The following is an 18,240-nucleotide window of genomic DNA, read 5'->3' on the forward strand; positions in this document are numbered from 1 at the left end:
TCAATCTAATTCATTGATCGTTATTCACTAATAAAGTGTTATTAATCAATAAAATGTTATTATTATTATTTTAATAAGCGTTATTGATTATATTATTAGTTTTGTCTTAATAACCTAAATCCAATAAATTAATATCCTAAGTTGTTTGATGAGCTTTGAACAATATGTAGAGACATACAGGGATCAATGTTTGAGATCAGCTTAAAAGGGTCTATAGTATAGGGACAAGGTTGGGTATCTTATCTTAGTAACACTATGGATATGGCTCATTTTGTATTTGATACAAACCAATGATTCAACATGTTCGTGTGTCAAATGCAAGTGAGGATATCCTATGCAATGAGTTTGCATAAGACTGAACCACGAATAGTAACCATTAGATGTAACTCCGTTAACTAGTTAGGTTTCTATTTCATTAGAATGACCTAGGTAACTTAGTCTTGATTCTGAGTGTATTATGAACTCCTATTCGCGAGAGATTTTCCTTTGATTTGTATGGGTGAGAATGGCTAGGTTATTGACTCAATATGCTTATCATTTTGGGGACAAGATAAAATTCACTCCTTTTCGACTTTAGGGTAAGTAGATGAGTGTTCCATTAAATGGTGTTTTCGAAACTTGAACAAAGGGTCATACCCTCTCTATGGCACAAGAGGGGTTTCTGTGTATTGGTTGGACCATAAATAGGTTGTTCAATAGAGGAGCACTGATATTTAAGGACTAGAAATAATCCAGGGGTAAAACGATAATTTGACCCAGCTGGTGTTACAAACACTCGTGAAGGACTAACTTATTATTACTGGTTTATATCAGTGGACACAAAAATATAACTATAGTGAGAAGAGTTCAACTGTGAATATTTAGTAGAGTGTACACACAGTTAACGAATATTGATTAATGTGGTTAATGAGTTTAGCCAATTAATCTCATATCGTTATAGCTTCTGATCTATAAGTCCATTAGGTCCCCTTCCTAGCTCGTAAAGGGTAATGAGATTTATTTATACTGGTTGTGATTTGAAATGTTCAAATTTACTTTGGGAATTAGTATAATGTATGGTGATACATTATAACATACATTTTATATTTTAATCAAACTTTATTATATAAATTAAATTTTGGATATGATTCAAAATTAATTTATGAGACATAAAAGGTCATGATTTATGAGAGAAATTTATATTTGAATATGATTCAAATTAATTTAAGTTAAATATCATATATTTAATTTAGCTATTAATAAATTGGAGATATAATTAATAGTTAGTTTAATTTTATTTAATTAAATTAATTTAAAACTATAAGATATGTGGAGATATTCATTAAATATGATTTAAATGAAATATTAATTAAATACAATTTAATTCATTATTAATTAATTGGTTGATTGAAATTTCTATTAATTTAATATTTTTTAAATTAATTGAATCTCAGGAATCTCTCCTACCCCTGAAGGAAATGGAGTTATAAATATGCAGAAGAAAATGTTTTTTGTTTAACCTATGCTTTTGACTCTCTGTAAAAAAAAAAAAAAAAAAAAAAAACTTTTCTCAAAGCCTTTTCTCATTCTAATTGATTCCCACAAATCAATCTCATTTGAGAGGATAGAAAGATCTCCAATGGGTGGTGTCCTCCAATTTAGAGTTTTAAGTACATTCAGAGGCGTCAAACTACCTGAATTTTTCATTCTCTGTATCTTTTAATTTAAAAGTATGTTTAATTCTTAGAATTTTGTTTCTAAATATTGTCAATGTACCAGTATTTTGGGATTCCCAAATTAAATTGAGGAATGGTTCTGTAAAATCTTCTGTTGCCAGGGGCTTTAATCCCTTCAGGCTTCGTGTCGCCCTAGGCGCGGCCTCCCATTAGAAAGTGTTTGTATGGGTCAATAACAAGGTGAATAGGGAAAATGGTCATAGCAAGTGGGAGAAGGACGCTTGTCTACGTATTCTACAATCTCCTCAAATAGGATGCACCGTGAGAGAATATGATCTGCTTGTGTGTCGTCCAAGAGTGACTATTCTTAGGTTAATCTTCAACAGTTGTCTTTCCTATCGGTAGCTTGTTAAAGCGTACCTTTGGGATCTAAGAATGGTAGGGCCACACTTACGGGATGAATTAAGTTAGTTAATAAATCCTTGACCGAACAAAAGTAGCTAAGGACTATGGGAATATGAGTTATTCTGATATTAGTAATTAGCTGAGACTGTCTCAATTGAGACTGTCTAAAAACTTTTGTAGTATTGTTGCAAAAACTAAATCATTTTGTTTGATTAGGTTTCTTTGATTCTTTGTTTTTGTTGAATTGATTGGATTATTTTGTTTAATGGGTTAAAACAAAGATAATAATACAGTCAATTGTTTGATATTTCAATATGTCTTCTTCAATTATTAAACTGCTTAAACGAACAAAGGCAATGTCCTTCTTTCCCTACCCAAAATGCATCCTAGACTTTCAGAGGTGTATATGACTGCTGGACAAAGATAAATGACAAGGCCCACGTCTACATCTTGGCTAGTATGTCTGACATACTGAGCAAGAAACACGAGATCATAGTCACTACACATCAGATTATGGACTCCCTCCGAGAGATGTTTGTCCAACCGTTCATTCAGATCAAACAAGAGACTGTTAAATACGTTTATAATGCATGTATGAAAGATGGCCAATCTGTTGGAGAATATGTTCTTGACATGATAGTCCACCTCAATGTAGTAGAAATGAATGGAGCGGTCTTTCATGAGAAGAGTTTAGTGTCCTTTATCTTGAAATCTCTTCCGAAAGATTTTCTTCAATTTCGTAGGTATGCAGTAATGAACAAGATATAATACAACATGATTGCCCTCTTAAACGAGTTGCAAACTTTTCAGTCTCTTAAAGGACAAAATGAAGGAAAGGCAAATGTGATAGAACTAAGTCATGCACAGCGGAAAAAGAATCGAATTTCTACCCTAATTGCCACAATTAACATGTAACCATAAACTAATCAAATTAGGGTTTTAAGAAATATTACCTTTGAAGCTTTCAAAAGGTTTGATATCTTCTTACCAATTCTAACCGAGACCACCACTAGTACTCAACTGCTATCCTCTAGACAAAGAACCGGGTTGTGGGACCCAATTTTGGTGTAGAAAGTAATGGAGATAAAATGGAATTGGAAGGTTTCTTTTTTCTTTTGTTGAGATGATGAAAATGATAAAAGAGGCAAAAGTTCTTCAACATTTGAAAACACCTCTATTTATAACCTAATTACATGCAAAAATGCATGCAATTCATTTGCCAAATCTCAACACTTAATGTTCCACTAACAATTAGTGGAACTTAGTGGGCTAGGTGTCTATATCTCATATAGCCACATATCCCACTAAGAGTTAGTGGGATTATCCAACAAAATGTTGGATTTTCCCACTAACTTAGTCCAAGGGTAAAATGGTCATTAGATATTTCTAGTCAAAAGTCAATATTTTGATTTTTTACTATTTTGTCCGTCTTGAATAATTCAACCTCCCGAGCATGAATCCGCATTCATTTTTCCAAAATTCAAATCACATTTGAATATAAGGCCGGTCAAAATTTGACTTTTCAAAGTCAAAAAGTCAACATTTTGACTTTTTACTATTTTTGACCAATTCCGAGCTTCTTAGTATGAATCCGCATTCATACTTATAGTATGAATCTGCATTCATACTTATAGTATGTAAAACATAAAGCTCTATTTCTAATTAGAAGACCGACGATTATATCACTATATATTTGTCGGTTTCCCTTTCTTCTCCCAATTCGAACAATTCGACTTATTTCATCACACTGTTCTAAGTTTAATCCATATGAGCTAGCAGAGGAACCTAATGGACCTATAGATCATGGGCTCCAACGATTCAAGATTAACTAGCTAAACTCTTTTAAACCGAGTTAATCAACATTCGTTAACTAACGGGTCATTCCACTAAAGTCCCGTAGTTGCACTCCCTCTCACTATAGATATATTTGTGTCCATTTGATAAAACCATAATCAGTAAGTTAATCCTTCACAGGTTGCTCGTAACCTTGGCTGGGTCAAAATACCGTTTTACCCTCATGATTACATCTTGCTCCTTAAGTCCCACTAATCCACTATTGAACAATTGGTTTAAGGTTCAACCTTTAAACTTAATCCCTCTCGGGCCAATGAGAGGGTGGGGCCCCTTGTTCAAGACTTGGATTCAGTGCTTAAGAGAACAACCTATATACTAACCATAAAGCGGGTAGGAGTGAATTCCATCTTGTACCCTATGTTCCCAGTTATCCACCCGATCTTACCCCTGAAATTGGAGGCTTATTGGGCCAACGCTGATGAGTTGCCCTCACCTATGCAGATCTAAGGATAATGCGTGTGAACAGGAGTTCATAGTTAACTCAGGATTAAGACTAAGTTACCTAGGTCATCAATAATTGAGATAGTCAGTTTTAAACAGTAAACGGTGTTATAACGTAAAAAAGACTAATTCATGGTTCAGTCTTATGTAAACATTTTACATAGGATGCCCCCACTTTCATGTCTCTACATGAACGATTAGGATCACCTCGTTTGTACTACAAAGTGGCCGCATCCATAGTTTCTCTAATAAGGCGCCCAACCTTTATTTCATATACTATAGACTATTTAGGCTATATACTCGAACTTGATCCACGTTTATGTTTACTCATAAAGTTCAAGTTTATTCAAAAATAGCCTTGGAACTTGATTTATTGGATTTAAGATTATAATATTTAATTTCTCAATAAACAACTTTATTGAACAGAATATGATTTACAAACTACGAGTTTTAGGACAAAAAATTTCAACAAAATGTTCCTATTCCAAGAAGTTTCGGGAGGGTTCATCCTCTAGGACCAAGTTTTCATCTCTATCTTTTGAATCTAAGAAAATTCAAAAGAAGAAAGAAGGGAAGGGGAAATGTTTCCACTACAATGTTGTTGGACATTAGAAGAGAAGCTACCTCAAGTACCTTGTTGACAAAAAAAGGAAAAGGAAGGTAAATTGATTTACTTGTCTTAGAAACTTATTTAGCAGAAAATGACCAAAAGGCCTGGATACTTGATTCAGGAGCCACTAATCATGTTTGTTCTTCTTTACAGGAAACTAATTCCTTCCAGAAGCTCGAAGAGGATGAGATGACACTCAAGGTAGGAACGGAAGATGTTATTACAGCTCATACAGTAGAAGATGCCAAGTTGTTTGTTTTTTTTTTCAAATAGATTCTTGATTTTAGAAAACTTGTACATAGTTCCTAAGATTAAGAGGAACTTAATTTCTATTTCTTTCCTTAATGAACTTGTACTCAGTTATTTTTTCTTTAAATGAAGTGTTCATTTATAAGAATGGTGTACATATTTGTTTAGCTAAGCTTGAAGACAACTTGTATGTATTGAGACCTAATGAAGCGAAAGCGATTTTAAATCATGAGATGTTTAAAACTGCTAATACTCAAAATAAAAGGCAAAACATTTCTCCTAATAACAATACCTATCTTTGGCATTTAAGATAAGGTCACATTAATCTCGATAGGATTGGGAGATTGGTGAAGAATGAACTTCAAAATGAGTTAGAATATGATTCATTACCTCCATGTGAATCTTGTATTGAAAGAAATATTACTAAAAGACCTTTTACTGGAAAAAGTTATAGAGCCAAAGAGCCCCTAGAACTTATACATTTAGGCCTCTGTGGTCCGATGAATGTAAAAGCTAGAGTAAGTTTTGAATACTTCATCTCTTTTATAGATAATTATTCAATGTATGGTTATTTATACTTAATGGTGCATAAGTCTAAGGCTCTTGAAAAGTTCGAGTATAAGGCTAAAGTTGAAAATCTATCAAGTAAGAAGATTAAAATATATACTTTATGTGGACGATATTCTTCTCATTGGAAATGATGTAAGATACCTAACTGACATTAAAACTTGTCTAGCAGCTCAAATTCAAATGAAAGATTTTGGAGAGGCACAATATGTTCTTGGGATCCAAATCATAAGAGATCAAAAGAACAAAACGCTAGCATTGTCTCAGGTAACTTATATTGACAAGATGTTGGTTCGATATTCGATGAAGAACTCCAAGAATGATTTATTACCTTTCAGGCACAGGGTTCACTTGTCTAAGGAACAGTGTCCTAAGACACCTCAAGCAGTTGAGGATATGGGCGTATTCCCTATGCCTCAGTTGTGGGCATCTTAATGTATGTTATGCTCTACACTAGGCCAAAAATTTGTTATGTAGTGGGAATAGTCAGTAGATATCAGTCCAACCCTAGGTTGTACCACTGGACGACAGTTAAATTATTCTCAAGTATCTTAGGAGAATGAGAGACTACATGCTTGTGTATCAAGCTAAGGATTTGATTCTAACAAGATACACTGACTCTAATTTTCAAACCAATAAGGATTCTAGGAAATCCATGTCGAGATCAGTGTGCACACTAAACGGGGGAGCTGTGGTATGGTGTATCATCAAGTAAAGATGCATTGCAGACTCTACTATGGAGGTTGAATACGCCGCTGCTTGTGAAGTAGTAAAAGAAGCAGTTTGAGTTAAGGAGTTCCTATCGAAGGGATTAAAGCTCTCGGCAGCGAAAGATTTTAAAGAACCATTCCTTAATTTAATTTAGGAATCCCAAAATACCGATACATTGTAATATTAAGAAACAAAATTCTAAAAGGCTAAGCATATATACTTTTAAATTAAAAGATACAGAGAATGAAAAACTCACGTACTTTGACGTCTCTGAATCTACTAAAACTCCAAATTGGAGACAACACCCGTCGAAGACCTTCCTATACTCTAGGATGACATTGGTTTGTGGGAACCGATTATATTGTAAAAAGGTTTTGAGATAAACTATTTGCAGAGAGGGACAACCATAAGTTTTAAGAAAACTTGTTTTCTTCTGAATATTTATAACTCACTTTTCTTTAGGGAGTAGAAGAGAATCATGAGATTCTATTATTTTTAAAAAATATAAAATTAATAGAAATTTCAAATCAACTAATTAATTAGAAATTAATCAAATCATATTTAATTAATAATTCATTTAAATCATTTTTAATGAATATCTCCACATATCATATAGTTTCGAATTAATTTAATTTAATTTAATAAAACTAAACTATTAATTACTTCTCCTATTAATTAATAGCTAAATTAAATATCTTATATTTAACTTAAATTAAATTTGAATCATATTCAAATATAGTTTTTTTTTTATAACCAATAATTTTAATTTTAATCCAATTCACATTAAATTAATATTTGAACTCATTCAAATATTTTATCTCTCATAAATTAATTTTGAATCATGTCCAAAATTAAATTTATATAATAAAGTTTGATTAAAATATAAAATGTATATTATAATGTATCAACATATATTATACTAATTTTCAACGTAAATTTGAACATTTCAAATTATAACTAATATAAATAAATCTCATTACCCTTTACGAACTAGGAAGGGAATTTAATGGACCTATAGATCAAAAGTTACAACGATATGAGATTAAATGGGTAAACTGATTAACTACATTAATCAATATTTGTTCACTGTGTGTACACTCCACTAAAGACTCACAGTTGAACTCTTCTCACTGTAGATATATTTATGTGTCCACAAATATAGACCAATAACAGTAAGTATAATATATGTAATCCTCTAATATTAGTGTTCGTAACACCAGCTGGGTTAAATTACAATTTTACCACTAGGTTACCTCTAATCGTTAAATAACAGTGCTCCTCTAGTGAACAACCTATTTGTGGTCCAACCAATATACAGAAATCCCTCTCGGGCCATAGAGACGATAGAGTCCTTTGTTCAAGTCCCGGAGACACCATTTAAGGGAATACTCATCTACTTACCCCAAAGTTGGAAAAAAATGAATTTCATCTTATGTAATTATGTTCTCAGCTCCTTACTCGGTCTTGTCTCCAAAATGATAAGTATATTGAGTCGACAATCTGACCACTCTCACTCGTACAAATCAAAGGACAATCCCTTGCGAAGAGGAGTTCATAATACACTTAAGATTAAGACTAAGTTACCTAGGTCATCCTAATGAAATAGAAACCTAACTAGTTAACGAAGTTACATCTAGTGGTTACTATTTCGTGGTCCGGTCTTATGCAAACTCATTGCATAGGATACTCTCACTCACATGTCACCTACCCGAACACGTTGGATCATTGCGTTTGTATCAAATACAAAATGAGTCATCTCCATAGTGTTACCAGATAAGGTATCCTCAACATTATCCTTCTACTATAGACCCTTTTAAGTTGATCTCGAACATCGGTCCCTGTATGTCTCTACATACTGTTCAAGACTAATCAAACAGTTTAGGATGTTAGTTTATTGGATTTAGGTTATTAAGACAAAACTAATAATGGAATCAATATTCCTTGAAATTATAATAATAACACTTTATTAATTATGGTCAATTGGATTATATTTACAATCTAAGAGTTTTAGGACATAAATCCCAACAAACTCTCACTTGGATTAAAACTCTAGTCTTTATAGGATGTACATAATAAAGTAATCCTCTAAAATTGAAAATGATAAAATGTACAAGTATATTGCATAAACATATACATAAGAATACAATAAACTAGGACATCCTCATACCCATTACACATCTTTCACTTGTCCTAGATTAATGATAACTTGTAGAAATACAAGTTATTGTGATCATTTAAGTAAAATAATAAAGTCTTATAGCATAAAAAGAAAAGAAAATAGAAGAAAAAGTATGCGATTTGGTTATCTCGCAAAATAAATGATAAAAAAGAATTGTATCCTTGTTTTATCATTCTTTAGTGCTCTTATCACGAGATTTTAAGCGAAAAGGAGTGAAGCTTAGCGATACCATTTCTACGCAAGAAGTTCAACTCAACCTATATAGCAAAAATAAAATCAAGCCAGATGATTAAGGCACTAACAGACAAAAATTGGTTGGTGGGAAATTCAAAGAAATAACAAAAAGACGTCTGCATGACACTGCTGTAGCTTTTCAGAAGCTTTAATGGCGTGTGACATCCTGTCAACATCAACTCTTGCCTTTAAATAGGGGTTATCTCTCTAAAATTAGTGTTGCACACTTTGGTCGGAAAAAAAGTTCTTAGATCGTCCACCTTTGTCCTTCCCTATAGGTGAAAGCTTAGAAAAAAGAGACAGAGAGATTCATCCCCTCCATCTTCCCCCCTTACCTATAGGCAAAAATCAGAACCAAAGAGTATGAAGAAATATACTCTAAGGCATAACACTTTTTAAATTTCACTTGTATTTTCTTTATATTATATTGTTTGTAAGATGAACACCATGGTCGAGAGGCCTAAAGTTATTTTTATTAAAGCAATGCATTTCTTCTTCCATTCGTCCATATTTCTTGTGTTTTCCACGTTCAATATGTTTGGTTAAATAATTAGCAATAAATTGTTCTTTCAATACTTCGAGAATTGAAATAAATGTCTTATGAGTTTTACTGAGTTAAACGTGAATATCTTAACCTTGTGTATTCGAGAGAATAGCAAGGGTTTAGATTGTAATCACCTGACAAGTGAGAACCACATTTAGCTAATCGAGTGGTGAGAAGATAGTCGCAAGGCAATCTTAACGCCAAACTAGTCCTTCACATACACAACCGAGAGGAATTTGTGTGTGAAGCGACAACACCGAGAGGATGCCTACTTTAATGAAAGACAAGTTACTAATAACATATTTAAGATGATCAGATACAAATTGTAGCTTAACTTTGTGTATTTGCATCCCGAAAGGCGAGCAAGTATGACAAAGAGCTGAGAGGCTGCTCATCCTAATTCTTAGTTAATACATGCTTTGTATCATCTTGGAGTATTGAAGCACAAATCATTGTAATTAGATAATTAAACTTTCCTTCGTTGCCTTGTCTATAATGAGTTCATTTACCACTATTCCATCTCGTCATGCTCACCTTGCACCACTAAGCACCATAGTGTAAATAGTTAAGTTAAACAGTATACTGTCCACAAATATACTGTATAAATTATATCGCATAATTTAGTACGCGATAAGGTAAACTAAGAAATTAAATTCCCTGTGTTCGACCCTGAACTTAGCAAGAAACCTTTCTTCAATTATACTTGAGCGATAGGGAGGAAAACTTGTAAAATCACGTTTACTTTTAGCAATCTAGCAACGCATGAGTAGAACTGTGCTTTTTATCGCATAATCTAATTTAGTCATCTGATAGTCACCCAATTATAGTCATTATGTTAAATCTACGAACATAATACTTAAGATCATAACTCATAAATGAAACAAAGAAAAGTTTTTTGCAACCAATTAACTAATGTACATATCTAGCATACCTAGACTTTCTAGATAATCGAACACTTTAATCGTGAGAACCTTCATAAACGAATCAACAATGTTGTGATCCAAAGTGATCTTGGTGAAGATCGCATCCCCTCGTTGCACAATCTCTCATATTAGGTGATACTTCCTCTCTATGTGTTTCTCTCGTTTGTGGTTGTGAGGTTCTTAAGAATTTGCTACTGCCCTACTGTTATCATAATATAGAGTGATGTTCAAGTTCATGTTTGGAACAACTTTCAAATCATGTAGGAACTTTCTGAGCCAAACTGCTTCTTTTGCTACTTCACAAGCAGCGACGTATACAACCTCTATGGTAAACTTTGTAATGCAAGATCCCACCAAACCATTCAATTACATAAACATTCAATTACAAAATTTAGATTCATAATGCAAGATCCCACCAAACCAATGCAAATTTTTATCCTCTCGTGCCATAGAAAGGATATGGTCATTTGTTCAAGTCTCAGAGACACCATTTAAGGGAATACTCATCTACTTACTATAAACTTGGGAATGAGTGAATTCGATCTCGTGTGATTATGTTTCTAGCTCTCCACTCGATCTTATCCCCAAAATGATAAGCATATTGAGTCAGCAATCTGACCACTCTCACCGTACAAATCAAAGGACAATCTCTCACAAATAGAAGTTCATAATACACTCAAGATTAAGACTTAATTACCTAGGCATCCTAATGAATATAAAACTGACTAGTTAACAGAGTTACATCTAGTAGTTACTATTTCGTGACTCGGTCTTATGCAAACTCATTGCATAGAATACTCTCACTCGCACGTCACCTACATGAATGTGTTGGATCATTGCATTTGTATCAAATACAAAGTGAGTCGAATCCAAAGTGTTACCAAGATAAGGTACCCAATCTTTAGACCATTTAAGTTATATCTCGAACATTTATCCATGTATGTTTCTACATACTATTCAAGGCTCATCGAAACTTAGGATGTAAGTTTATTGGATTTAGGTTATTAACAAAAAACTAATAATATAATAAATAACACTTATTACAGTTATAATAATAACACTTTATTAATAATCTCAATAGCAAGTAAGGGGTCGGGTTGTGTAGGCCCAACCAAATTATGTATATGTGTGTCTGTGTGTATGTGTGTGTGTGTGTTGCCTCACACCTTGAATGACAGTTTGTTCACCTTGCATATTGAGAAAAAAGTATGAAAAGTTGTCAAAATTATGGAGAAATGAAAAAAAAAACATCAACTTGCCAACCTCGGCCCAACCCAGATTTTTTGGGCTGACACTTGCATATTGAACCAATATTGTTCATTTTTTGCCAACCCGAATAGTTTGGGTTGGTCCATAATTTTCCTCCAATCCTACTTATATGCACCCCTTGTCACACCCCGCCCCACAACTATGCAAGACGCGATATGACTTTGCCACTTCTAACACGCTACACGACAAAAGCTCAACTTCTGATCCTTAAGCTTTGCATAAACATTTAATGACTTCAGACTTAAACTTAAATTCATACTTTAAGCGATAATGCACTTAACACAACATAATAAAATAAATCATTCCTTTATTAACCTTAAATCACGTGGTTTACAATTTTTTACATAATACATAGGAAATAACTCCAACTTTAAACTAAACGTCTGTCAATCTCTTCTTGCCTAGCAGCTTCTCATCCTCTCCTTGCTTTGGCCTTAATTTCTAATTACCTAGAGAGTGAAAACTTAAAACGTAAGTCAAAAGACTTAGTGAGATAGTTTAAGAGAACCTTTTCGAAATACATTTCATAAACATCATCATTTTATATCAAATTGCATAAACACATATTTTTGCATAAACACACATTAGTTTCAAACAATCCTTTTGCCAAGAACTTGGATCATTCTCTACGCCAAGACTCATCATCTCGCGTTTAGACTACTGTGATGTTCTTTTCATCAACAACATTCAAGAATATCCTCATTCAATTCTTGTTGCTTAGGCCGCCCAACACAATACACACTTTCTATGCATTGGTCGACTTCATTCCACTATGCAGTTCTTTTCTACATGGCTACTTTTACCCCTTATGTCCATAAGAGTTAGCTCAAATGACAAGAAGAAGGCTAATGGTTTGAACATAGTTTCACATTCATAAAACATACTATATACATGAAACATCGTTTGAATCTTTATAAGACATCATATGTAAAACATCTTTTTAAATCAGTAATAACTTAAAGAAAACATTTCATATAAACAAACACTTTTAGAAGAAATCACTCACAACCACTTTTTTTTCCTTCTCGAAGAACGCCTGGAGTCAACTCAACACTTCACTTCCTTTCTGATTTTCAGTAGCAAACTTCTTATTAATCTGACTGCATCATCTATTTATACTAATTCCAAAACAAATTAGTCATCCCTAGACTCCTAATAACTCGCCAGCTCCTGCTCTTAATGGTACACGTGTAAACTTCACACTTAACTTAAACATGCTTAACTCTTAACCTTACACGTAAATCCTTGTCAAATCAAGATTAGACATCTTCGTCGTCTAACTTCATCTCAGGAAGAACTTCAAATGCCTACTGATTCTTAAACGTGGAATGTCTTATCGCGTCATCTCATTTCCTCACGAACTAACTCAACACCAGCTTCTTATCACATCCTTCCTTCAAAACGCCTTTTTCAAAACACTTGGTAACACTTTAACCTCTTTACTTAGGTACAGGTCTCACACCCGTAGCTCAAAGTTGACCATGCATAGGTGATCGTCGAAGTATGTCATTGGAGTGTGGTAGCAATAGTTGTTGACGGATGTCAATGAGTGGAGCTATTAAAAACATTGGAGGTATGGAGAATTGGAGAGAGTTTGAGTGAGTCGAGGAAAGTTGGTATAATAACCAACTCAATCCTACCGACATTTAAATGAGTCAAGAGAAGCATAGTTTAACTTATACTATTATCACTCTTGAGAGTTGAGTTTTAATCTCCCAAATATCGTAAAAAAAAAAAAAAAACATGAGAAATGTAGTGTAATGGTCATTTGCCCATAATAGATAAGAAATAACGACTTCTATTTGTTTTAAACACAATGAGCAAAATAATAACTTATTAGGAACCGTTCGAGACACCAATTATACTAAGACTATAATAATCATTTCTTGCTACTAATGTTAGATATTATGTTAAATTTGTCTTCATCTATCTTCTTAAGTTCGTATATCAATTTATGATTTAAAATGGCATCATAATAGTATAGTCTAAGATGTCATGTGTTCAAGCCTCTACATTGTTGTTTCAACTCTTATTAATATTCATTTTCATTCTCATTCTTTTTCTTTATTTTTTTGCTACTATGATTACTATTACCTTTTAAAACTAAACTGTAATGACCTTTGACTATAATAATCAATTCCTTCCTCCAAACACCCTTCTTAAATATAAATATAAATCAGTCGAAAATTAGAAGCATATTATTGTTTAAGTACTGCTATGAAAAACTTAATTTATACAGAAAGAACTCAATTAATTTCCACTCCATCTCCATTTAAAGTTCAAGAGTTTATAAGATCCCCAAAGGAAAAAAGAAAGATTATCCTAAATTCTTAATATTTTGCTCATCTACCAACCCAAAATCACGTCAACACAAACACGATTTTAAATCTGGACTGAAGCTTCTTCTCACAAATTACATTGTTACAGCTGCTTGTAGCACCGATAAGCAAAGGCAACCGACACAGCAGCACAGATAACAGCAGCAACAGCATATGTGTCTTCACGCTCCCAGCTCTCGAGCCATGTTGGCATTGCGCAAACCTTACGGGAAAATGATTTGCAGCTATTGCTTCGTGAAGTTAGTTTTCTGTTGCCCTTTGCAGTAACAGTATTTGGAGAAAGGTTGTCTGTATCTGAATCAATTACTGTTCTTGATAGTTTGGGATTCTGACAGCAAGAGGAATAACCATCTGCATCTTCCTGACAGCAGGCCGCAACCTCAGCCCGAGATCTATAGGGATCGGAGTTTGAATCATTGGCCTCGATTTGTGCCAGCTCTTCCTTGTTTTTATGCCCATTTGTCCCACTGATTACACGAAGTCTCAGTTCAAGGCTTAGCATCTGTTCTTGCTCTGATAAACCCATCTGGCCCCTAAGTGAGTATATTTATCATATAGAATTAGAACAGAATGTTCAATAATAATTTTAGATTAAACAAACATTTTATCTTTGATAGTTCGGGATCGGTTACTTTAAACATTTTCATTTGATCCCTATATTTAAGCTAAGTCTCTTAAAATATTTATGCTAATCATTTTCTTATATGACACATTTTGGAAGACAGCTCATCACCCATCTTTATCATGTCCTTACCAACAAAAAACCGTTTTTAACCATAGTTTTAACAAACCACATCAGAATTAGAAATTCATGGTGTTCTTCACACAAACCCGTATCTAAAGATCAATAACTCAATGCAAATTTATCTTATTGTTCTGAATAATCAGAAGACGAAATTGACTTCTTGCAAGGTAAGTGATAATGATCCAGTTTTCATTTAAAGCGGCACTGGACATACATTTTATCAGACTTATTAGTGCGAAGAAAAAACATACCTCCAAAGTTCATCTACAATCTTCCCTTTCACGATATGGTGCTGAAGCAATAAAAATACATCTTCAGGGGCAACATATCCATACCTGAAACCAAATTGAGAGGGGTGTTAGCGAAACAGGTTAATGGGTAGATGTATCAATTAAGATAGATAACTCTCCCATACCAATGCCCAGTGACTTCTCCATTGGCATTTGATCCATATATAATCACATTTCCTGCATACTTGTGGCCTCCAATATGCGAGCATGGGCTAACAGATACATTTTGAAGACCTAGAGATTTTATCTCATCGCGGAACCGACTGACCAAGGTAGGACCACAAACGCCACACCGACGATCTCGGGACCCATGACAACATACGAAAACATATGATCCCTTCAGTGCTTCAGGAGATCCAGGCTGCCACTCGCTGTTCTTCACAAGCACTTCTTCAACAAATGTGTCAACATCAAAATGGGTCAACCTCCTGCAATTCTTGAAAGTCATTGTTCGATTTAAATTTATCTGAAATTTTGAGTTGACATCGTCACCGCAAATGATAATCAAGGAATTCTTAAGAATGAAGTTAGTTGAAGTTGAGCTTGTAACTGACACAACTGACCTATATCTTATCATGTCTGGGAAGATTAAAACATCCCCATTCGATGTCTCCGTTCCATCATGCCCCTCACATATGGTTAAGCGAGTCTAATATTTCCAGACGAAGCAGGAAGGTTGAACATAGAGAAGTAAAAGTATCCAGCATCATAGAGTTAGAGAGATAATAAGAAGCATTTGTATTGCATATTCTAAGCGGTATAGATTATAATAGTGTTCAATCTATCACACAACAGGATTGACAAGAACCTCAATAACTACAACAAAGATGGTAATACCTTGTTTTCTGTGACAACCTTTTTATATCTTGTTTTCTGTTTTCATTAACAACATTTAGGTACAAACCTTCTTCTTTAATTTCTTCTAATCCACTCTCAAAAGCGTTATTGTGACCTTAATTTAGACCAGTTTAAAGTGCTTAGCCACAGCAAATGTAAGAAGATTCGAAAATGCCTAAAGGATAGTCCAAAACATATATTCAGTAAACTAACAGATCTAAAACAAAAACCTACGGCACTAAAGCAAAACCAGCATTGTTTCCCCCAAGAATTGCCTTCTGTCCCATGAGAAAATAAGAGGAATGGAAACACCTCTGAAATCCTGAGAAACCATGCCTCTTTCCGAACAATTAAACTCCACTCCCAACCCGCCCCTTACACAAAAATCACCACATTGCAAAACCCACATTCCCAAATCACTCCAACAACAGAGTGAATCAAATCACACAGTAAAACACAAAAGAGAACCCAAAAGCAGAACAACAACAAACAGTAGGTGGGCGTTAAACATAAAGACCTACTTCTTTCGTCATATCAGCCTTCCTCGACATTACAGCCGCAGAGAGCAGCCTAGGGAGGCGATCGAACTCAGCAGCCTCAATCCTAGGAGGCCAGACCTGGGGATTTTTGTAACAAAGAAACACATGACGTTCATAGAAATCGACAGTCGCAGCAAGTGGGGTCTGGCGGAACTCAGGGCGAGAGAATCCAAACTCGGCATCGCTGATGTTGGGACTGAAATCGGAGAGAAGACCCTCATTCTGGAAGCTACTGGAGGCACTTCCGATGTGGGTAGTTGGGTCAGAGAGAAAACTATCACGAGGGTCAGAAACGGAGACAGGGGAAGAAGAAGAAGATGGGTTTGTGGGGGCGAAGGAAAGAGGGTCGTCTCTGTCTCTGCTGCTAGACATGATTTGGATGGGAGTTGAGAAAATGGGTTTCGAATTGGAAATGAGAGAAAGTGGCAGTTGGGGTCGCTTTTACATGGTGGAATCGGAAATTTGGAATGGAAGTGAGAGTCAAGGTGTGGCGGTAGAGGAGAATGGCGAAATACTCATACTAGGTTGAATTATTTGCCGTCATCTGTGAAATTTTGGGCAAATTGGGTTTGAAATTTAGGAGAAAAGGAACGACTTTTCGGAGACTTCGATCTAAAAATATAAATGTTGATGCCAAAACCCCAAATATCAAGAGAAGAAACAAAGGGAGATGTGTTTTTTTTTTTTTTTTTTTTTATAATTTGGAAAATTTGTATAGATGACTGGTTTGAGTCCAAGTTGCTAATTTTTTTTTTTAAATGTTAATTGACCCTTCCCATATGTCATAACACTGCCACGTTACTGATTTGTCCTTACTTTTGTGTCTCACTCTCAAAATTCGACTAGTGATGTGATTGATTGTTAGATTATAAATGATTCGACAATCTTTTCTGAAATGAAAATGAACATCAACATTAACCCTAAAACAAACGAACAATTGTGTTTTCTTTGAATTGGAGCTTCATTTCAACACTAAATGCTTTATTGACGAACTTCTTCTCGACGATGTTTTGTTAGACAAAGTTTTGTTGAACTAAGTTTCCATAACTCAACGAGCTTTTACACAATGGTCTTTCACAACTATGTTCCATTGTTTAGGTGTTTATAGGAGTTAGTGTGGTGTCCGAAAAAGGTATGAAATGAGGATTAAGCAAAACTGTGAAGGGAGTGAGAGTTTGAAATCAAAGATGAGTGAGAGAAAGCATTACACATGGAAGGATCTAAAGCGAGAAGTAGTGAGAGCAAGACAAAGCGAAAGTGAGACAATAAGACAATGTGAGAGCGAGACAATGAGATAGCATGAGAACCAGTCAACGAGATAGAGTTAAAGTGAGATATTAAGATAGCGAGAGATTTTGAAGGAGCGAGACAATGAGAGATATAGGTACGAGGCATAATGTACTGATGTTCAATGTCTGTTACAAGTTAATGACAAATGTTATTTTTCTTTGCAGATGACAAAAAAGTGTCTTCTTGTTCAACACGGGGGAGATTATGCTTTCATGTTGGAGGCGAGTTGACATGAATTATTATGCTTATAACATTGGAATATGAAAAACATAAAGCTTGCATTTACAAGATTATAAATGTCAGTTATGTAGACTTTGACGTAGTAATAAGAATTAAATATAAGTTTGACTTTGAAACCCCTCAACGGTAAATAAGGAACGATGATGACGTTGTCTTTCTTTTTTTAGAGATAGTCTTAGTTGTCACACCCCCTTCCAAATCACATACACTCGACCCGAGAGACGGCGTAAAGTCAACCAATATCGCTCTCCCTTTGAACGACACCAACTGACCCTTAAGCTTTAACCTTTCAATGAAAGTGGAAGCTAACACACACAAG

General features: G+C 34.4%; 1 protein-coding gene across 1 annotated transcript; it reads right to left on the bottom strand.

Annotated features, from left to right (window-relative positions):
* Positions 1-13,813: 13,813 nt before the first annotated feature.
* Positions 13,814-17,028, bottom strand: LOC101211536. Its single transcript, XM_004148873.3, has 5 exons — positions 16,374-17,028; positions 15,579-15,664; positions 15,141-15,443; positions 14,977-15,060; positions 13,814-14,513 (listed from the first exon to the last, which is right to left on the bottom strand). The coding sequence occupies exons 1-5, from the start codon at positions 16,761-16,763 to the stop codon at positions 14,063-14,065; spliced, it is 1,314 nt and encodes a 437-aa protein (XP_004148921.1). The 5' UTR covers positions 16,764-17,028; the 3' UTR covers positions 13,814-14,062.
* Positions 17,029-18,240: the final 1,212 nt, after the last annotated feature.

Source organism: Cucumis sativus, chromosome 7, assembly GCF_000004075.3.
Source record: "Cucumis sativus cultivar 9930 chromosome 7, Cucumber_9930_V3, whole genome shotgun sequence".
NCBI classification, from domain to species: Eukaryota; Viridiplantae; Streptophyta; class Magnoliopsida; order Cucurbitales; family Cucurbitaceae; genus Cucumis; species Cucumis sativus.